The sequence below is a fragment of the Nelumbo nucifera genome, chromosome 2 (assembly GCF_055504915.1).
Source record: "Nelumbo nucifera cultivar China Antique chromosome 2, China Antique-T2T, whole genome shotgun sequence".
Lineage (NCBI taxonomy): Eukaryota > Viridiplantae > Streptophyta > Magnoliopsida > Proteales > Nelumbonaceae > Nelumbo > Nelumbo nucifera.
The window spans coordinates 43,988,988-44,012,891 of record NC_142650.1 but is presented as its reverse complement, the minus strand read 5'-3'; the positions used below and the strand labels follow the sequence as shown (position 1 = coordinate 44,012,891).

General features: G+C 34.6%; 2 protein-coding genes across 3 annotated transcripts; one reads left to right on the top strand and one right to left on the bottom strand.

The window, feature by feature from the left end:
* Nucleotides 1-2,862: 2,862 nt before the first annotated feature.
* Nucleotides 2,863-4,924, top strand: LOC104588642 (vicilin-like seed storage protein At2g28490). Its single transcript, XM_010246658.3, has 5 exons — nucleotides 2,863-3,280; nucleotides 3,415-3,599; nucleotides 3,702-3,782; nucleotides 3,881-4,165; nucleotides 4,330-4,924. The coding sequence occupies exons 1-5, from the start codon at nucleotides 2,980-2,982 to the stop codon at nucleotides 4,771-4,773; spliced, it is 1,296 nt and encodes a 431-aa protein (XP_010244960.1). The 5' UTR covers nucleotides 2,863-2,979; the 3' UTR covers nucleotides 4,774-4,924.
* LOC104588643 (beta-1,4-xylosyltransferase IRX9-like) lies at nucleotides 4,810-10,826 on the bottom strand. Of its 2 annotated transcripts, XM_088898258.1 has the most exons (4): nucleotides 9,896-10,826; nucleotides 8,571-8,805; nucleotides 5,120-5,273; nucleotides 4,810-4,933 (listed from the first exon to the last, which is right to left on the bottom strand). In XM_088898258.1, exons 1-4 carry the CDS (start codon nucleotides 10,567-10,569, stop codon nucleotides 4,917-4,919), a joined length of 1,080 nt encoding a protein of 359 aa, XP_088754384.1. In that variant the 5' UTR covers nucleotides 10,570-10,826; the 3' UTR covers nucleotides 4,810-4,916. The 2 variants fall into 2 exon arrangements, with proteins under 2 accessions (XP_088754384.1, XP_010244961.1); XM_010246659.3 differs by lacking the exon at nucleotides 4,810-4,933 and having other exon boundaries at nucleotides 4,987-5,273.
* Between the last annotated feature and the right edge of the window lie 13,078 nt (nucleotides 10,827-23,904).

Sequence of the window (23,904 nt, the reverse complement as noted above, 5' to 3'; positions counted from 1 at the left end):
GGTTGGTTGGTTTCTGCAACTACACCAAGATGGTTGAACTTACAAGGAACTGGATTAAATTTCAAAATCTCCTCCATAATCGTCACTGAAATATCAGTTAGAAATTTGAAAATCTCCTCCACAACAGTCAGAAAATCTCTTTGAGAGACCTGGGTTTAATGCACATAATTTTTTTTTTTTTTTTTTTTTGTAACGATTGGAAATGCCAAACATCAGCATATATATATGTATGTAACTTTGCACTTTTGAAAATGAACAAGATGAATGCAAAGTGGACATGGAAATCTGAACCCACTTTGCACTGACCTGAACCGGAGAAGGTATATTTGTAGAGTGCAAATATGTATTTGCACTTTGGCTGTATTTGCAAATATGTATTTGCACTCTTTCCAAATGGAATTCTAAAAATAAATAAATAAATAAATAAATAAGACCCCTTTGCAAATGGAGCCTTAGGCTGTGTTTGGTTGCAATGCAAATAAATTTGCACTGGTGCAAAATTATGGCAGTGCAAATGATTTAAATGTAAATTATAACCTATTTTTGTTTCACATTTTAGTTTATCTTATTTCATTGTAGTACAAATAAAGTAAATTAAGACATGAAGCTGAACAAAGTAAAACCTAAAACAAAATTAAACAAGAATTTGCATTTTTTTTTTCATTTGCACTCCCATACATTTGTACTTGTGCAAATAAAATTGCACTGCAACCAAACACAACCTTAAGTGTAAAATTTGCACCACGTTTAATTGGACCATATCATTTATTCTAGTTTACTCCTCCCAAATAAATAACCTTTCTTCTGCCTTCATTATTTTTCATATAAAGTGGGAACCACATTATTTATTTCCCATCTTAATCCTCAGAAACAAACAAAATAAAGTCAAATATGAAGTAAAATTGCAAAAGCAAACCAATATTTACACTTATTCCATTTGAACTTCCATACATTTTCACCCTAAAAGGGATGGTGTTTGCCTATATGTATGATCATGGTTTTTAAAACCGACTCGGTGATTGAATTGGTCAAGGGTCCGGTTATCAGGTCGAATGGTTCGATTGTTTGAATCGAACGCTCGGCCCATTCTAATAGAAAAATAATAAAAAATTAAAAAATAAAAAACGGTCAAAACGGTTCGAATGATTAACCACCCGATTCAGTGGTTCGCTGACCAAAATCAACAGTTTTGGGGGGGAATCCGATTTTTGGAGAAACGGAACCGGTCACCTGACTGATTTCCGGTTTTTTTGGTCTGACCGTTCGGTCCGACCCAGTTTTGAAAACAATGTGTATGACTATCTTTTAAATAAAACAAAGGGACTTTTTATGTAACATAGTTTTATTTATTTTTAAATAAAAAGATAAAAGACTTAAAAATACATTGAATTTCTAAATCAGACTTAAAGATACCTTGTAGAATCACCCTACTAGACTTAAACATACCTTCCACCAATGAAACGTTATATGAAAATTCATTTAAATCCTATTTTGCCCTTTAGGCTCAGTTTGGAAGGAGTACAAATGCAAATATATTGTAGAGTGCAAAACCTTGTATTTTGTATTATTTTATATGCATTTATACTGTATATATTTATATTTATACTCTTTCCAAATTGAGCCTTAACAAATGAACCTTCTTGTTTATTCACCTATTCTGTTATTTGAATTATAATAAGGATGGCCTTCACTATTTTATTTGAAAAATTACTCGTCAACAATTAGCCTGGAAAATAAATGTTACACAATGGTACAAATTAACCAATGCATATCGTATCCATTGTATTTTATGGTATTAATTGGAGGAATAGGTCATGAAGTTCCACTAATAATTCTTTTAGGGGGCGTTCTTTTAAGTCCATTTAAAAAACTTGGGGTATATTTAAGTCAATTAAGCTATGTTTTAAGTCTTTTACCCAAAATAAAATCTCGCAGTAAACCTATAGGCTCGGTTTAGAAAGAGTACAAAAACAAATATGTACAAAAATGTATAGTGCAAATACATACAAAATAATATAAAAAAAACAAGGTTTTGCACTCTATATATTTGTATTTGTACTCCTTCCAAATTGAGTCAAAGAGTACAAATATAAATATATAGACTGCAAAACCTTATATTTTATATTATTTTATAAGCATTTGTACTGTACATATTTGCATTTGTGAGCCATAACAACAAAACATTGTCAAATTTATACAATTAAGGGATCAAGCAAATTACTCCCACAGACGTTCTACCATATGAATGTTTTTTGTTTTCATTTGTTTTTGAAAAAAACAATTGTTCTTAGGCTATGATTTTGTTTTCAAAGATAAAAACAAGTCAATTTTATCTCAAAAAACATTACATGTTGTTGGAATCATCAAAATAATGATTTTTAAAATAAAAACAAATTTTGTACATAGTTTAGAAAAGTAGAAATTTTATGACTTATAGAACAAGATATTAAATAACATATGAAAACATGTTTTTTATACTAAAATTCAAGAACGCGTTAATTTTTTTTTTCAGTTTTGAGAACAAAAAAAAAAAACACACACACACACACAACCAATAACACGTTTTTTTTTTGGCTTTTGTTTTTGAAAAATAATAAGTTTTCAAACCAGATGTTTTTTATTTGCTTTTGAAATTGGCAATAAGAAAGAGAACTCACGTTGTAAAACGCCCCTTGAAACACTCAAACGAGCTGATGATACAAGCGCGGTTCTGCGTAATAAATGGAAACTAATAAGAGAAATAGACTCTGACTCGGCTTAAGGCATCCACGACCACGAGTGAATCAAAACTCTCTCCAGATCTCAACGGTCGATACATAGAGATGGAGGTTGCAGCAGCATACCCTTAAAACCCCGTATGACTGACGCTTGTGACAACAAGCTCCCCCACCCACCCTTCATAAGCTCATCCCTCTCAAGGCCTTAATTCCACTCGATCAACAGAAGTAAGCCAAGAGAAAAGAAACTGAGACTGAGACAATGGGAATGTCTATGATGAAAGGCAAAGCAACGTTTTTCCTGTTGCTGCTACTGCCGGTGTTCTTCTCCGTAGGATACGCAAGAGAAGAAGAAAGAGGAGAGAGAGGGAGAGGAGAGATATTCTTGTTGCAGCATTCGAAGCAAGTCTTCCAGACTGATGCTGGCCAGATGAGAGTCGTCAGAGGACTCAGAACAAAGGGTGTGGAGAGCCCAATGCACATCGGCTTCATAACCATGGAACCAAACACTTTTTTCATTCCTCAGTACATTGATTCCAATTTGATCATCTTCGTTCACGAAGGTACGTACTGGGTGACCACCTCGCTTTGTGTGGCTGTGTGTCTTCTCTGCTGGGTTGCACGGGTTTCTGATTCTTCTTACGCTGTGTCTTGTCCTGCCTCTGCCTGACTCTTGCATGTTATCTTCAATGCGCAGGCGAAGGGAAGATCGGACGGATCTCCCACGGTAGACAACTGGAGGAGGGGCAATTGAAGGTGGGAGATGTCTATAGAATCCCTGCTGGTTCAGCATTCTACCTGATGAACAACGGCAAGGACCAGAGACTCCAGATCATTTGCGGTATTGACACGTCCGAGAGCATCCAAAGTGGTCTCTTCCAGGTTCATCGATCCTTTTCCTCATCTTAATTTGAACAGAAAACTATATATAGATGAAATGAGATGTGATTTCGAGTCTTGCTCACACTTAATTACTCTCTGCAGTCGTTCTTCATTGGTGGAGGATCTTACCCCAGATCTGTACTCAGAGGGTTTGATCAAACAACTCTTGCAGCGGCATTTAATGTAAGACCACACCTTCTTTAGTTATCGTCATCTAATTTGAATATGAAGGTGAAAGGAACACTCAGAATTAACAAGACTGAATAATATCATCATCGCAGGTTTCATCGAGCGAATTGGAAGATATCTTGATCGGACAAGAAGGCGGGCCAATCATATTCGTCAAGGACGCCGACCACCTGGACAGATGGACGTCAACGTGGACGGAGCTCCTTAAATCTGAGTACAGACACAGAGGCGTTCCGTCTACTACTGCCTCGTACAGCCTCTACGATAGGAAGCCTGATTTCAAGAATAACTATGGATGGAGTGTTGCCGTTGACGAAGAAGATTTCTCCGCTCTCCGACACTCTGGCATTGGCGTTTATTATGTCAACCTCACTGCGGTAATTACTAGCCTAATTACTTACCCGCCGGTGAAACATTTCTGTTAATCACCTACTATTGACCATAAACAACACCACTGCACGATATCAACTGTGCTCTTTGGTTTACTTGTACGTCGCCGTCGTGCAGTACTGACGTCTGCAATCCATATATTCGATGTTAGGGATCGATGATGGCGCCACACGTCAACCCAACGGCGACAGAGTATGGGGTTGTGTTAAGAGGATCTGGGTTGATCGAGGTTGTCTTCCCGAACGGAACCACTGCGATGACCGCAGAGGTAGATGAAGGCGACGTGTTCTGGGTGCCGAGGTACTTTCCCTTCTGCCAGACTGCATCCATGATTGGGCCCATGGAATTCTTTGGGTTCACCACATCGGCCCGAAAAAACCGACCCCAGTTCCTGGTGGGGGCCAGCTCCATCCTCCACACCATGAGCGGCCCTGAGCTAGCTACGGCATTCGATGTGAGTGAAGAGAGGCTCCAGAAGCTGATCGACGCCCAGAGAGAATCGATCATCCTCCCATCTACACCTGCAGTCCCAGAAAATACGCAGCAGCAACAAGCCAACAACGGCCGAAGAAATCTGGGCTTTAATTATAGCTAGAACAGAGGATGAGAAAGCTGTGGTTCCCTCTCTCTCTCTCTCTCTCTCTCTCTAATCGTTGAGTTGTGAATAAGAGGAATTTTTTTTGTATTTTCACCGGGACTCTCGATAATCAACTATGATGAATGTCTATGATGGTTAGATCAGTTACGCCGATCGACTAAATATCAAAATCAAGAGAGTGATCTCAGATATAAGAAGAACAATAAAACGTTGCAAAATCGAAAATATTGAACTCTACAAAATAGGAGAAAATATTACAAAGTAAAAAAACAATTAATTAAATATTAAAATTCCATCTGACTAGTTCTTTTTCATTATTTTCTCTGCTATCTACTACCGGTACCTTCTGATTGGGCGAGAGAAGATCGTTGATTTGGTATCATGCGGCTTGGTATGTGGAGATGCCATAACATGATTTTGGAGCAATCTTCTGGTGGGATTCCCTTCAATTTGGTCTCGTCTTCAAGAACCACTTGCTGAATAAACTTCAACGAGTTCTGTGGAATTAAATATACTACGTTAACGGGGTGTTTGGTATAGTGGTGGTTTGATTATAATGCCAAAGAGAATCATTTATAAGAAAATCATCCCATCTTACTACATAATGGTGTTTGGTGCAGTGGTTTCTGTTGTCAAATTTGCTTTTGTTAAACATGTCTGAGGACATCAAATTTTATATTTCAGTAGAAATAGCAATTTGTATTGATAAGCAAAACGTTACAGCTGCAACACAACACCATTGTACCAATTACACCTTTTTCAAATCCTCAGCAATGGGTTATATACTTAGGTATCGATAGGGGTTGGAATTAACTTTTCGTTGGGTGGAATCAGAATCTCATTTGCATTTCTGATGGAATGACATTCTTTCATTTGGGAAATGGTCATTTAAGGGAATGAAATGTGTTAACCCCCGGCTTATGTATTACATCATGGTTCTATCAAAAAAGAAAATTGCTATCTGAATCAAACAGACTATGGGAATTAGGACTGTAATCGGATCAAATGCAGTAAAATCCGAATCCGATTCAAATGCTGAGAAATTATACTCGAGTCGGATTTAAAAACGGATTTGAATTAGAATCCTAACGGACTTGGATTGGATTTAGATATAATTAGACTCCACTGTAATTTTTCTAAAATACTAGAAAAAATAAAAAATTTATTTATTTTTCAACTAATATATATAATAAATTAATATAAATACAACATACTAAATATATATGTATATATATATATATATATTTGTTTTTCGCAACACTATTCTCGTCTTCTCGACAACGAACATAGGAAAGAGCAACGGTGGTGACCAGAGCACCCCATAATGGTGGTGACTAGAGCACTGTTCATCGTCTTCGCAACATTGTTACATCTTCGCTTTCCGCCCTTACGTGTTTTGTTTTTCGCAACACTGTTCATCGTCTTCTCGACAACGAACATAGGAAAGAGCAACGGCGGTGACCAGAGCACCCCACAGTGGCGGTGACTAGAGCACTGCTCATTGTCTTCGCACCACTATTGTTCGTCTTCCTCTTGGTGAAACAGAGCACCCCACAGTGGCTATTCGTCTCCGATCATCCTTTGTTACAGAGAAAGTGCGAAGAAGGGAGAACCATTTGCGGTGGTTGATTAAGCACCGGTGGAGGAGGGGGGGCTATCGGTGCCGGAGGACATCTTCGGATCTTCAATCATGGAGTTCTCCATCTCTCCCTCCATTTTCCTCTTCCTCTTCTCCCTCACCTTCTTCTCTCTTCTCCTTAGTAACAATGTTTTCCTATTATTTTCCCATATATAAAACCAAATAATGGAAAGGTAAATTTTTACACTTTCCCATCCCACTGAAACCTTCCCACAAACCAAACGAAGCCTAAAGGATTAGGCCTTGGGATGCGACCATGTGACTGAAACCCAGAGTTGGCGCACCCAAGGTGCTTAACGATAAGGCCCCATTTGGCTCACAGGAATAGGAGTCTAGAATCTGAACCTCATTCTCATTCCTCATGGAATGGCATTCTCCCTTTTGAAGGAATGGTCATTCCCTCACCCACCGTCGGAAATCAAATCCAATTCCTATTGATTCCAATTATCACTCCCATTCTTGTCGGATCTAACAGACTATGGGAATGGACCACTTTGATTTCAATTCCAATTCTAATTATAAACTAAACAGAGCCACACTATGTTTGGTTTGAAGGAAAAGGTAGGAAAAGGAAAGAAAAGGTAGAAAAACCTTTACAAACCTTATATGACTTTCCCTAACTTTCCCTTCCTTTACCTACCTTTTCCTTCAAACCAAAGTACCAAACATAACTTAAACATCTTTACTATATAATCATCGTTTTTAATTTTTTGCCTTGACTTTACATCAAAATGACCATTATTCCAAAATTTTACTATCTTCAAATGCAAGTGCAATTCAAAGTGTGTCAAAATTTTGGCTTCACGCCAAAATGGCTCCATAGTTTAGTGAAATAATGATGTTATCTTCGTCTTGAATATATTTTTCAGCGAACGTATATTATTTAAGTTAATGAGTAAATTATATTACGTATAAAGCGTCTGTAGTTCAGTGGATAGCGCGTTTATTTCTTAAACAGAAAGTCAAAAGTTCGATTTTTACCTAGCGCGTTTTATTTTGATTTTTGTAAATAAAAAAACACATTTTTACCAAAAAAACAAAAGAAAAAACATTCAAAGCATAATTAATAATTGGTTCAACAGATCAAATAAAAAACAAAAGAAAACAATTCAAAACATAATTAATAATTGGTTCAACAGATCAAACCGAATTACACAAGACTGAGAATGAAAGAAACAGGACGGGAATCCAAATTTCCAAAACATGATGCAAAATTGAAATGTGATTCTCCGTGTCCCCCAAGTTTGCATATGACATAATTAAGCAATTCAAATCTTACACACTAAAATTGTGTTTGGTTTGATAGAAAATAAAAGAGAAGCAGAGCAGTTGAGAGAGTTCTTAACAAATTTTATTAAATTTCTTAAGGCTGCAAAATTTATAAAATTTCTTAAAGTTGTGTTTGGTTATGGTTCAATTTTATTTGTACTATTATAAATATTGCATTGGAGTGCAAATAAAAGGAATGCAAATTCTGGTTTGCTTTTATTTTGGGTTTGCTTTACTCTGTTTCATGTCTTATTTCATTTCATGTATACTGCAATCAAATGAAATATGGCAAAATTTGAAACAAAAGTTAAATCAGAATTATTTGCACTGCCATAATTTTACTTATTTCCATGCAACCAAACGCAGCCTAGGAATCTTCTATCAGTCTTCTATTTCTCTCTTATTTTCTACCAACCAATGAAAATTCATCAACGACCAATCAGACCGCCCTTTGAATTTTGAAGAATTTCCATTGGTCGGTATGTCCCTTAATAAGGTTAAGTGTAGGAGATCCAGAGTGCATAACTGTTTGTAAAACCATACTAATGTTACTGGTGTTATCTTCTATAGACTAATATGCAGTGTTTTCAAATTGCCGTTGGTTCAGACGGTTAGACCGTTTGGCCCAAAAATCGTCTAAACAATCAGTTTCATTTTACTTTTCTGGGGTAAAAACCATTGAATTGATCAGCAATTCATTAATTTGGACAGTCAAATCGTTAATTCATTCAATGGTTTTTTTGCAGTTTTTTATTTTGGTTATTTATTTTTTAAATTTGAATGGGCCATTCATTCAAACCGAATCGTCAAACCATCCAGTGGCAAAAAAGATTCTAATACCGAGATGGTTTTTGAAACTTGCTAGTATGTATCTTAAACTACTAACCTCTGACTGTGAGCTATCTTGAAGGGAAGGAGTACGCCCCCATCTCTCAGGATCCCAGAGAATAGAAGTGTTAAAAGCGAAGCTTGAAATATGAATTGAAGGCGCCATGTCCATCTGTTTGTTCACTCTCCTTGAATGCCACCCTATAACTTGAGAGGAGTCGCAAACAGGTCCTTCAACCACAATCCTCTTCTTATTTGCAGAAACAAAAGCTACTGGCCATGTCCCAAAGGCCCTGCAATTAAGGTGGAATTAGGGTTAATTCACTTAATTGTTGAGTTGTCAAAAGCTACAGCTTTAATCACTAATCACAAGGTTGCCATGTGCGCTTTTGGGAGGGATGAAGTGCTGCACATTCTGGCTGTTTAAGGTGGGCCTCACATGGACAGCCTATAAGCTATATTTGATGAAAAATCCAGAGAGCCAAATTGGCTATTAAAGGACTATCCGCTTCAGTTTTTATGAGTAACTTATTTCAGGGCGTATCAGCTTATATCGATATTTAGAACTTTGACTGGACCAGCTTAATTAAATATTCAGTTCAACCCTCCCAAATAAGACCATCAATTTCAAACTGAACTGTTTTTATGATATAAAAGGGCAACTACCTCCCCAACAATAATAATATTCTTCCTTAGGAAGGCTTTATCACAATAATCGTCATACTTGTAATAATGGGTTTCCTACTTTTCATGGTTGTCAGAAATCAGATAATATTTTATGTTCCATTTCCTGCTAATCGTCCTTAACAACTGCACTAACTAATTTATAAATTACAATCATATAATAATACTAAAGTCTCTTAATATTTAAACTGCTACGTACTCTCCACCCATACCAGTAGATATAATATATCAACCAATCCAACCTAAGAGCTAAGAGGCCGACCAAAATTAATGCCTAACACTAACACGATGAGCTGCAGTATCTAAATCTGCAGTAAACATATGTAATGGCTGTGCAACGCTGACAGGCAAAACAGGGTTGGCTTGCAGAATATGTTTACAGCAGAACCCAGCTCTGAAAACGAAGCCAAAAACAAGAACCCAACTCTGAAGGGTGAATTGGATTTCCCAAAAAAAAAAAAAATTCATGGGCTTAATCATATCGTTAGGATCATAAGACGTCATGAGAGTTGAGACCCATAAACAATTCGATTTGAATTTCAGTTCTTTGTGTGTCCTGTTCAAGGTAGGGGTGGTAGTACTCTGGAGTCGGGCGTTTGGAGGTGATTTCGTCATTTCTCTTCTGCACGAATAATGGAAACTAATAAAATATGAAGATATTTTATAGAAATATAGAGTGGAAGGAAAGGGATTTCATACTCGATTCCTCTGATCTCCTGGAAGAAATCAAGATCGTAGACATTGAAAGCTGCGGCAAAGTGAACGATTCCATTTAAACGATGGTGCTCAATGTGATTGAGCGCGACGTTCCTCTGATGGTCCAGCTCTGCATCTGGGTCTGTGAAATTCTCCTTGAAAACCAAATGCTGGTACATTATTCCAGTTTTCCTCAGCATCTCTGAGAATCCCGAGGAATCGGTCTGGGCTTCCACAACAATCCAAAGAAGGGGAGGAGGAACCAATTTCAATGTGTTAGCCATTTTCGTCAGAAAGGCACCTTGAGTAGGATCCTTTGATCTTGTCGGTGTTATAAGAATCAAAAGCTTCCGTGGAACCAATTCTGCTTCATCTTCCTCCACCAGAGATGTCTCCTCAGAATCTCCGGAACCAGTAGGAACCGCCACCTGGGTTTCACTCATTAGGCTCTTATCGAAGTTCCTAGCCTTTGTCAATTGATGCAACATCTCTATCGGTTGAGGCGAAAGTTCTCGACGCTCCACTGTTTGGTTCCACGCAAAGCTACCCCAGAAAGTGGAAGTTCTGCCGATGGGAAAGAAACCCGTGAAGAATCCAGTAACGAAACACAACAAGAAATGGAACACGGCCTTCTTCCACATCTGAACACTTTTCTTGGATCTTTCCGACGAACCCATCTGTCTAAATCAGAACAAAGCCAAGGCACACCGCCCGGAACTAAGACCGGAACCCAGAATTTCCGGCGATGCACTGTCGTGTTTCCGCTTGTTATAATCCGGTATCTCAACTCCTTGTCAGCTATTGCAACAAGGAGTTGGCGACTTCCAACCGCATAAAACATAACATTAGATTTTATATTTCAAACGTGAGAGAGTGAGTAAGAGCTGTATCACAGAAAGTGCAGCAGCCAACGGAGCTACGACCTACGAGTGGTATTGAGTATCGACGAGCTCAAACGTCTATATTATCGAGCACTTAGGTGGCAAAATAAATCATTAGACATTAGGTGAGAGCTGACCCGTTTCCTCCTGGGTGCCATTGGTCCATTGCTCAACTTGGTGCGGCCTTTAAGTTAAAGAAAGCATTGAGTCGGACTGCTGCATTTCACCAAATTGTTGTTCAGATGGAAACCTATCACCTAAACCTTCTTTTTTATATGGTCTTTTCTCCAACAACCGCTGCTATCCGAAATGCATGTGAGATTTGATGATCATTCTGTATTATTTATTCCCGTAGGTGGGACCTCCTCGCACTTGACCTCCAAACATTTGGTGTTGGTGTTCATATTCAGTCTTGACGATCATATTTCATCAAGAAAGTAAGGAGGGTGACCCAGCACTAGTGGAATTATCAAGCCAAATTAGAAGGTAATTGGGTTCCTATACACCAGCTGATGTAACGAAAGGAAAGAAATAAAAGAAGAGAAAATGGCGTGGAGTGAAGCTGAGAACGAATGCAGTGGTATTTTTTGGTAGAAAGAATGAAATGAGCAAGATGGAGCATTATTATTTTTCATGCTTCATGTTAATCAATTTTTGTGCTATAGACTGATTTTTCATTCTAAAAAGAATGTGGCCCTTGATAATAATTTTGTAATCAAATACTATGATGTTATTCATTTTTGCCCATTCTTGCCTAGAATGAACATGAATTAAGAGAATGAGACCCAAAGCAATGGACTAAACATGGCCTCAGCTGCATAAGTCACTCTGGCCTAAGTCTTATTATCTGTGAACTCTCGTATGTACATGGGATTCTAAACTTATTAAGGCTTGGTCGATTTCTAAGAAGCTAGGGCGGAAAAGTTGGTGGATTCCATGGAAAATAAATAAAATCATGTTCATATTTAAGTGGTATATTCTAATAATTTTTGAGTAGCAGGTAAATAACACCCTCTTAAGACTTAGATAAATCAATTACCTACTTATACAAGGAAAATTGTTAATACTTAATGGGATAATATTATACTTTTAATAATGTTAATTTTTTTGATAAAATGGTTATTGCACAACTTTACTTAATAAAAAAATTATTGATGAACAAACTTATTGAAATAAGTGTTTTTCAAAAAACATTTATTCAGATAAATGCATTTACCCAAATAAATAACTTAAAGGTTTGGCCCAGGTAATAAAAGTAATGAATCATGGAAAGATCCATTAGGGTGATTAACATAGACAATTTAGGAGACAGACAGGGTGGAGTGAGATTACCACTGGCTTGTTGCTGCGACGGGAGATGCACAGGTTGAAGGTTTAGGCATGAAGTTTGGGTTTGAACCTGCTACTGTAATCACCAATTCACCAAAGGAGGAAACGAGGGTTGGCTGTTGTTATTGTTTTCAAAAAAACAAAACCATGCATTTTTTGGAAGGTTTTATTTGTTTGTAACAATGTTTTAATTTAAAATCCAACCTGATATTGGAACCATTTTAGTCACTAATTTTACCAATTGTCTAGATGGTTCACAGGCCAAACAGTCTGACTGTATGGGTCAACAACAGTTTAAAAATACGGGTTTGTAATATTAAACGGAACTAGGTATAAGTTTTGCATTCCATTTTGTTGTGACAATAATTTGCACTTATGTCTAACACAAATGTTGCACTTTTGGCAGTGTTTGTGGTGAAAGGTACTTATGCACTAATGTATGGTAATGAATGCAAATAGGTGTAACAACCATGACCATTAGTGCTAATCAGGTTCGGCCAGTGGCATCTGTATTTATATTTTCTTTTTCTTCATCTTTGGGGGGGGAGAAGTACAAATTTGGATGCACATTTGCAGCCTTTTCAAGGGAAATTTGTGAATCAAATAAGTGGACACAAACCTTAACAGATGTGCTCCTACGATTCGGTGTTTGTAACTTTTGTATCACAAATAAATACAGACTTTGTTTAATTTGCATTCATTGGCAAATGGCAATATAAAATTTGCACCACCTTCCTCCTAGTTTAATTGGCTCACATATTAAATGAGAAATGGGAATCACATCATTTTATTTCCCACCTTATTCTTCAAGCAAACAATTAAAAAAAACAAGGTCCAACTTGAAGAAATGGTAACCCAGAAGTTTCCCCTCTCAACCTATTTGTACTCATGCATTTACCTCAATACAAATAAAATTTGCATCGTAAGCAAACAGAACTTAAGGTTCCAAAACAAATGAATTTTCAAAATTTAATACCTTGGCCGTTGGAGGCATGATTATGACCAAGGTTTAGCTGAATGTTTTGGCTGTTTAGAGGGCTGTGCAACTAATGTGTAGAATTTTATCATTAGTTCCACAGCCCGCTGAACAGTCAAAGCGTTCAGTTAATCCAAATACATTAGGGTTTTTAGCAGAGAAGGGCAATTTTTTCCCTTAATATCAATAAAAATAATGTTTTTATATAATAACTAAAATGGGATAATTTTTTTGGAAAAATATCAAAAAAGGGCAATGAACATTGTTGCTCATCTTCCTCCTCAGCCTCTATATTCAGCGAATGAAACTTTTAAAGAACGATGAGAAAAAACAAAAATCCTGATGATAAATTGTCGGGTTTTTCTCACATGCACAAATCATATTGGATTTGAATTTTGCTGGATCCGATCTGATTACAACCCTAGCTTCTTGGATAATAATGAAAGTGATTCATATTGTCATGGTTCAACTATGGTGCATTCATTGTTATTGGTTACATGCTAAATTCAAATGTCAACTAATTACTTTAAGGACGTCTTACTTTTCATTGGTTTGCTTATCACTAACTGTACTTTCACATTTAATAAGGTATAACAATCCGTGATAACTTTGTTAAAAGTAATTGTGTCAAAAGGAGCCTTGCACCATTCCCAATTGGGTCAAGTCTCAAGTGAGATTGAGTCCAATGCAAAGATTATTTTTTGATTATGTATTGTTGGATAAATTATTTTTAAAATTATTATTTTTTTGTTAATTTAAAAATATAATTTTTCTTACATCATTAATTTTATTAATAAATTTATAGTAGTATTTAGTTTTATTAATTTTTACTAACTTTTATTATTTTATGTTAGAATTTCTAATGGCTACATTAAATTAGTTTTAATAAAATATATTTATTATTTTTATTAATTATAATTTTTAGTTTATTGATTTTATCATTAGTTTTTTAAATGCAATACTATTGGATATTAAATTATAAAAATTTATTTCAAAAATAGTAATTTCTTACTAAGATTTGTTTTGTTTTATTAATAACATTGTATTAATTAGAATTAAAATAAACACAAGCTAAGTGATGATCATGGGTGTAGCCAAGTTGGCCCCATGATAGGCTTAGCTCATGTGATAAGGCTTTGGCCAAAGCTCAGGCCCGACCTGGGTTCTAGGCTAAAAATATAAACCCATAGCTAGTCCTACATGAGCCACACCTAGGCTTAGCAATTGTAATAAGGGTTATGGCCTATGCTTGAATAGGGTCATGCTTAATTCCAAACCTATGAATTTTATTATAAAATAGTGAATATCTTATATTATATGTACTATAATATCATATTTATATTATATGATATATATATTGTATTATATGTCATATAATATGTATATAAAAATTATTTTGTAATATAAAATATCTTATATTAATATATTATGTGTACTATAAGTATGCATATATAATATAAATATATACGAGCCATAAGGGGCTTGGGCCAGGTGTGAAGTGTTGGGCCCAAGCCCAACCTTGCAGTTTGTTGTGGTAATACAAGCCTAGGCATGTGCCACATTAAAAAGTGAAAATGATCACCCTATTGCTAATTGAATTTTAAAATAATAAATATTAATTTTAAAATTAACAATATTGTTTAAATTTAATTTTACTAAAATTTTTTTGATAATTCACATTATATTATCAATTAGCTAAGATTAATTAAGCTATTAAGTTTAGTTAATTATATACTTTGGTTAAAATAAAACAATTATCATATTATGTTTTTATTAATGCAAACTATATCTGAGTAATAAATTATCCTTGTACTACAAAAAATAATTATTAGTATGCCTAATACAACCCTTAAGGAATTATAAAAAGTAACACCCACATATTACACAAAACCCAATAAACACACCCAACGTCTTTAAATTATAAGTAATTATAAGTTAAAAACAACCAGCACATCAAGGGAATTTTAAAAATTGGTCATTTAATATTCACATTAAATGATTGATTAAAAGTCTCCATTACCCTATTCTCAAGATTGATTGAAGTTTCACTTGCTAAACACGAAAATTTCCCTTGCGGTTTATACATTGCATGGAATTATTTAAAATAAAAAAAATAAAAATTAAGAAAAGGAGAAAAAAGATAGATGCAAGATCATGGAGTTACATGCTTATCATGTTACTGCCAATCACCAACCAGTAATCTACTTGAACGTAGGGCTTTGTATGAATTACTATTTACTGGGCTTGGAAAAAAAATCGGGCATGCATGGTTTGGTTTTGAATCACCTTTAGGGCAGCTAATTCCAAAGTACATAACGTGACGGGTTATCATCAAACCAGATCATGCAACTACGTTATCTCGACCAATTGAATCTAAACAGTTTGGGCTCGATAGGCTCGATTATACTAAAAATCATATATATATATATATATTTAAATAATAATATAAAATTTTAATAAAAGTAATAAAAATATTAAACTACATATTTATATGTTAATAAATTAAATATTTTAATATTATTACCTTATTCATTATTTATCAAATTTATCATTTCAAGCTTAAAATATGATTAAAATTTTAAGAAAAATAGAAAAGTGTTATATATATATATATAAATAAAATAATTGATTGACAAGACATGGAACCAACCCAAATTAATCAGGACAAAATCATGAAACCAAAACTAATCGCTTCAATTAGTTCGGGTCCATTGGATAGGCTCAATTCATTGACAACCCTATCGAACATACACTCCCGCTTTACAAGCCTATTTGGTTGTAGTTGAATTTTAATGAGGGTGGGAATAAACTTATCCAGAAAAGAGTTTGTCCCCCGCATTGACACAAAAGCTATTGTCTCAAGTCTCCAGCAAGGCACTTGGCAGTAGAAACCCTAGTGAAATAAAACATGCGTTTATCCATTCTACTAAATATAATAGATATTAGTCAGGACCCGTGTAATGCACAAGCTTTGTTAAAAATAATTGTGTCGAAAATGAGCCTTGCAACATTCCCACTTGGGTCAAGTGAGATCGAGTCCGACCCAAAGATCATTTTTTTATTATGTATTGTTGGATAAATTAGTGTTAAAATAATAAAATTATTATTTTTGTTAATTTAAAACTAAAAATTTTCTCACATTATCGTTTATTGTAGTATTTAGTTTTATCAATATTTTACTAACTTTATTATTTTATATTAGAATTTTTAATGTTGTTATTTTAAGTTGATTTTAAAGTCAATAAAAAATTTTAAAACTAATTTATTATTATTAATTATAATTTTTAGTTTATTGTTATTATATTTATTGATTTTATCATTGTTTTCTCAATGCAATTTTAGTGGATTTCAAATTATAAAAATTAATTTTAAAATTAATAGTTTTTACTAATATTTGTTTTGTTTTACTAATAAACTTGTATTAATTAGAATTAAAATAGACGGAAGCAGAATAGTGATGATCACAGGTGTTGCAACATTCTCACTTGGTTCAAGTCAGACCAAGTCCGGTCCAAAGATCATTTTTTGATTATGTATTGTTGGATAAATTAGTGTTAAAATAATAAAATTATTTTTTTGTTAATTTAAAACTAAAAATTTTCTTACATTATTATTTATTGTAGTACTTAGTTTTATCAATATTCTACTAACTTTATTATTTTATATTAGAATTTTTAATGTTGTTATTTTAAGTTGATTTTAAAGTCAATAAAAATTTTTAAAACTAATTTATTATTATTAATTATAATTTTTAGTTTATTGTTATTATATTTATTGATTTTATCATTGTTTTTTCAATGCAATTTTAGTGGATTTCAAATTATAAAAATTAATTTTAAAATTAATAGTTTTTACTAATATTTGTTTTGTTTTATTAATAAACTTGTATTAATTAGAGTTAAAATAGATGGAAGCTGAATAATGTTGCCATGTTGGCCCTACTGCCCTAGGCTGGGCTTAGTACATGTGATAAGGCTTTAGCCCAAGCTTGGGTGTGACGTAGGTTCTAGGCCAAAAGCATAAGCCCATACCTAGTCCTACATTGGCCTGGCTTAGGCTTAGCAATTGTAATAAGAGCTATCACCTTTGCTTGAATAGGATCGGACTTAAATCCAAACCTATGAAATTTATGTATAAAAATAGTGCATAGATATAAAGTTTTATATTATATGTCATATAATATGTTTATAAAAAAATATTTTATAATATAAAATATCTTATATTATATGTATTATAAATATGTATAAATAATATAAATATGTGCGAGCCATGCGGGGCTTGATTTATGCTTGAAGTGTTAGGCCCAAGCCTAGCCTTGCAGTTTGTTGTACTAATAAAGCCCCAAGCACGGGTCAAGCTGAAAAGTGAAAATGATCACCCCTATGACTGTGTGAATTTCAAATTAGTAAATACTAATTTTCAAATTAAAAATTTTATTTAATTTTAATTTTACTAAAAACTTTTGATAATTCATGTTATATTATCATTTAGTTAAGATTACTTGAATTATTTAAATTTAATTAATTAAATTATAGTTAATTATATAATTTATTTATAAGTAAAATAGCTATCATATTATACTTTTATTAATAATATAGTTAATAAATGTAACCTATTAATAATACTTGATCTGATTATATGTGAGTAATAAATTATCCTTATACTACAAAATGTAATTATTAATACACCAGGTATTTGAGTAATAAATAATCCTTATATACACAAACTAATTATTAGTATGGTATAACCTGTAAAATAACACCCACCTAACCTATTACACAAAACCCAAAAAACACACCTGCTGTAAAGTGAAAGTAATTATCGTTTAAAACAGCTAACACATCAAAGGAATTTTAAAAGTCTCCATTAGTATGCCTAATGCAGTCTACCAATTTTGAATTCATTTACTTGCTTAACACGAAAATTTCCTGAACGCCTTATAAATAATACGGAATTATGTAAAATTAAAAAAAGGAGAAAAGAGATAGAAGCCATATCAAATTATTCTATTTTAATATATCAGACCAATGTTTTTAAAATCGGACTGGACCAAATGGTTGAATCGGAAAAATTTGGAATCGGTCGGTTCCGTTTAACCCTAAAACTGCTTTTTGGGCCAAAAATCATTAATTTGGTTAGTGAATCATTGATTCAGGCTGTTTGACCGTCGGATCATTCAAGTCGAGAATGGTTTTTGACAATTTTTTGAATTTTTTTAAATTTTTTCTATCAGAATGGGCTGTCCGTTCAGACCGGACAGTCAGACCGTTCGACACAAAAACCGGACCCAGAACGGTTCCCTGTCCAGTCTGGTTTTAAAAACCTTGTATCAAACTATTTTGTTTTGTGCAGTGCGGTGGATTCACCATATATAGATTTTACCTACATTGCCAAAATAAATTTACCAATAAACCTTGTACATTGAGCAATTAGACTTGTATGATCAAAATTCAGTCCTAGCGTGTGGTAGATGTAACTTTAGGCTGTCGTTTGGTTTGAAAAAAAAAGGTAGGGAAAGGCAAAGAAATCTATACAAACCTATATTAAGTTTTCCTTCCTTTTCCCTACCTTTCCCCATCATTTCATGCAAACCAAACACAACCTTTAGTTTGATACTCAAACATGTGCAGGATGTCACCTTCTTGTGACTCCAATAATATATGAACATGCCAGTTGTTGTCTTTTATTCAAGCATTTGTGTGATATATGCTTTTTTATTTGGTAGCTGGTGTATCCCCGTTGTATTTAACACAAAATCCTCCCTTGTGGTTGTGGAAAGGGTCAATTATGAAAATAAGAGAATTGTTCACCCGATGTTCTGAATTTATTAGCACCAGTCCTGTTCCATTTGAGGGATTAAAAGTGAGTGTGGTCACAGCAGATGTGAACTCTCGCAGTATCCCTTTGTTATCCCCCAATGAAATACGAACATGCCAACACTGATGATAAATTTAAAATATCACGTGACAAGCTGCTCTATATATATTTTTTCTATCGCTGACGTTGGGGGGGCACAACTCACAAGGAGTGGAAACCCTCGTAGACGTGCCCTCCACTTTATTAGTGGTTGCGAAGTGCTGCACCGTAACTGCACTAGATGTAATTTTGGGGTTCTTGGCCAAGAAAAATACACCATCACAACAATATAAGTCGAGCGGCTCATATTTATATTATATGCATTTGGATTGTACACATTTGTATTTATTCCTATATGACAGATGAGTCATAATAGCAAAATACATGAATAGATGCTTCCTCGAAGATACCATTTTAAACTGTGGGTGGGTGGGTGTTGGTTTTCAAATTATTGTATTTTTTTGTTGCTTTTGGGAATTATAACTGCCTCGATTTAGTTAATTGACTAATTCTATACTCATTATTTACATATTATTTTAAAAAGTATTTTTAAGTTTTTTTGGCAATTATCTAATACATTCATTGTCATTAAATTTCCATTACACTATTCGCATGTAATTGATATATTTTTCAAAATCCCCAAAATACCCTTTTATAATAGATAGTTCCACTCCATCTCAATCTTTTTGCCTCCATCTCATTCTATTTCTATCTCTGCCTTCGACTCCCATTCCGTCTCCGTCTCCTACTTTGACTCCTACTCCTATTCTATCTTCATCTCTGATTTTGTCTCCAACTCCTTCCTCTTTTCATTTCCAAATCCATCATTTGAATCATCTCCCATCATTGGAGACCCCACAAGTCTAGTGTACCCACTAGTCGTTTCAAACCCACCACCGCAAAAGGGTATTTCATTCGACTCTATCTTCGGACGATAATGGATGGAGTAAAAATAGGAGGATTAACCCACGAATTTAAAACTAAAGAGAGGCTGGGAAATAGGTAACAATAAATTAGTGAATTTTTTGAGAGATGGATGGATTAGGGATAAAGCTATTACTGATTTGATTCCTCAAAGAAACATTGTTAATGAGGGACTCTTAGTTAGTGATGTGATTGATCAAGATAGGAAAGTTTGGAATAGAGAGAAAATATGCAATCTTGTTTCATATGATATTTGGCTGAAGATCAAAACTATTTTCATCCCATCAGAGTCAAAAGAGGATGAGTTGGTATGGTGGTTTAATGCTAATGTCAAATTTTCTTCAAATTTTGCCTATAGATTGAAATGTGGTATTGTTTCAAATCCAATAAATAGTTTTAATTGGAGTAAGAACATTTGGAAGCTAAAATGTCTGCCAAAACTTCAAGTGTTTATGTTCCTATTGCTGAACAATCGACTTCCCTCTAAGTCTCTTTTTAGACGCTAAGGGTTTAATATCGATGGTGGATGTGATATTTGTGGTGAGGATGAGGATGTTGATCATATTTTTAGAAAATGTTATGCTGCAAGGAATTATTGGAGGATTATTCTCCCAACTATTCAAGGACTTGAAGACCAAGACAGGCCCATAAAAGATTGGTGGCTGGACCTTTCAAAGAGTTTGTTGCTCGAGGAGGAATGACAAAAGGAAAAATGTGTATTCTTGTTATGGCATCTTTAGAAGAGTAGAAATTTGAGGGTTTTTAAGAATCTTTCGATTCCTCAATATAAGGTCATTGATAATGTCCTTGGCTTGCTTATAGAATTTCAAGAGTGTACACATGAGTCTAAGGGTGAAAGTTTAACCAAAGATTGTAGCTATATAAGGTGGAATCCCCCTGATTTGGGTGTGATTAAAATTAACTTTGATGCTTCTCAAATGGAGGATGGTATGGTCACCACTGTGGCTCTTGTTAGGAATCACTTGGGTGCAGTTTTGGATATTGCTTATAAATTGGGGTTTATCTCAATTAATAGGGCGAAAGCTTGGGCTACTTGGGAAGCCCATAATTTGTACTTGAATTTCAAAAATTTTTCTCTCATAATTGATGGTGACTCCAAGATACCTGTGATATCTTGTCTTAACAAGTCAAGACCGTGTGCGTGGAACTTTAGGAGGATCATCCAAAGATTGCTAGGAGCTCAAGGAGAGGTGCGGGAAGGAGATTATCTACAAGCATGTATTTTGTGAAGCAAATCAGGCTGCGGATTGGCTGGCCCTCCATGCTCATGAAGTCTAGTTGCCGAGTGATAGCTGTGTTTCTCTGAACCTTTGTAAGCTGCCTTGGCCTTTTGCATTTATTTGCTGTAGTGATTTGTGGGGACGTGCTACCCCGTCTTGTATAGCCCCTTAAGTTTATTATCAAAAAAAAAAAAAAAAACTAAAGAAAGGCTGATTCAGACATAAAAGAAGTTATTTGCAAACTTGACACACTCCATAACACACTCCATATAGCAGCTAAGACTACCAAGATTGCTTAGAAATCCTAGGCTCCTAGCCTCTCTCCTTTGTCAAAGAAAAGCTGCAACCTTTAGGACTTAACAAACCCTCTTGATTATTATCATTCAAAAATTAGAATCACACATAATCCTTTTTTTTTTTATTTGGGTTTCTTGTAGATTTGAAAGATACTCAACAGAAACTTCCATGTAGAGTATCTCTTAGATCTGAAATTCTGTCTACCTAGTAAGGGAGTTTCTGTTGAGTATCTCTCTGCAAGGAACCCAGATTTGAGATCTAAGAGATATTCAGATCTGAACAGGTCTGAAAGGAACCCCAGTTTCTGTTAGTGCTTAACGAACGCCCATTAAAGAACAGCCAGGTCTATGCATTTTTCAGAGCCAGCTTGTAGAACCGTTATAGATGTTATCTTGTAGAACTGGCTTCAACTTAGATTCAAAGTAGAAAGGTCTCAACTGGGTTTTACTTTGAAAATTTGAGGAATAGTGAAGGGTAAATTTGACATTTCATTTGTTTCTATTAGTACTTATCGACAATGTCAATTTTCAGAAAACTTGGGGGTACTTAAAACAATATATAAACAATAAGAATAGAGTTAATTAATTAGTTAAACCATAAGGGTAATTTAAGAAATTTTCCCTATATATATAAATAAAATATTAAATATTGGGCAATTTAAGTTCATCTACAGCATGTGTTCAATTAAGAAATTGAATATAATATAGACATCTTTTTAATGAATTTGGATCTGGTCCCAATACAGCATCTCAACAGCCATTGCAGCTGTATAAGGGAGATGATCCTAATGCATGGCTGCGAGGGCTGTTGGGACTAAATCCAAACTCCTTCTCAACACCAGCTCGTACATAGCTTCTTTTGTTTCATTTCAATTGTAAGTCCATCATTCTTGAAAGAAGAGGGAAATTGAGTGGGTGTTTTGTACTTGTGGATTAATGCTTGGCTATGAAAAATGCCACATCCATTAGGCATTCTTTTTATAGGGCGTTGCATGTTTTGAACCGGGATCCGCTGCTCACACTACTGTTTATCACTTTCTATGTGATCAAAAGACCAAAAATTAGTGTTTTCTTGTTTGGTAATCAAAATCTGTTAAGATCAGAAGATGCATATACAGAATGATCCGAAAAGATTGAACATGGCAAATTTCGAAAAGTTTCAAATGAAGATTTATTATCTTTTTGTATGATAAATATCCTTTAAACACATTTATAAAAGCCAGTAGACCGAGTCACTTAACAAAATGGTCTTAATTTTCAAAGAGAAACCCCCAAAACTTAATACATCTTTTAACCATATAAGCTACTGAAGGATCTTTCTGAAAAGACGTACCAAACAATACCTTAGATGATTACTGTACAATATAATAAATGCCTACAGTGTTTTATCCAGAATTTTGATAACAATACATTTCATCACAGAACATAATTTCAACCATTCTATAATGGCGCCCAATAGATTTAAATACATCTAGGGGTGTTAATGGACCGGTTTTGGATTGTACTCCATTCAAATTAATATTCATTTGGATGGATTAGATGGACCAATAAGATATATTAAATTTGGACGGACTGGATGGACCAATATGAATATTGGATTGGACCTGGTCTGTCCATAATTTATATTGGATTGAGCCTATATCTAGTCCATTGATAAAAGATAAAAATATGTGTCAATGAACCAAATTTGAATTAAAAAATCAATCTAAATTAACAAGAATTTGAACAGATAGAACAGTCTCTGAACCAGTCTAAAATGGTCTGAATTGGACGAGGTCCATTTATAATAAACTCACATTGAATTGAACAAAATTGGACCAAATCCAGTCCAATTGACACCGCAAAACACATCACACCTTACAAGATCACACTATGATACACTCCCCTAATTTCTATAAATTACAATATAGATATAAATATTCAAAAACTATCAAATGGATCACCTCCATCGGATCAAATTCCATTTTGAATTTTGATTCAGATAAACGGATAACATTTGCAGCCCTACTTGCATCCCCACCGTGGGAATCAACTAAAGTCAATAAGTTAATAGAGGGTCCCACCCAAGGCTATCCTACCTCACGGCCTTAAAAATTGGTAGGTGAGTAGTCATATACGACATATCTGGATACAGGAAACGCATATGGCGGCAAGGCTGTCGATTCTTTCCCAAATAATTTCAGTAGGACAAGTAGGTTATTATTCTTTTACCCAGAAAATAAAAAGTAAACGATTGATTGTATTCGAGCGCGTTTCTTTCTCAAAGTAAAGCTGATCAGTGCCTCTCCAACTGTTGGACAGGAGGACTAAAAGCATCCAATCCTGTTGATCAAAATTTCAAAACCCATCGGCATTTCTTTTTGTTCAATTCAGCGCCAAACAACCACATCCACTAGCAGCATGAGTACAACACAAATTGCTTCCCCTATAGCTGGGGCCAGTGATTTGAGTTACTATATATGGGGTCAGTCTGTGCTGGACTGGCCAACATCTTGGTAGGGCAACAGCT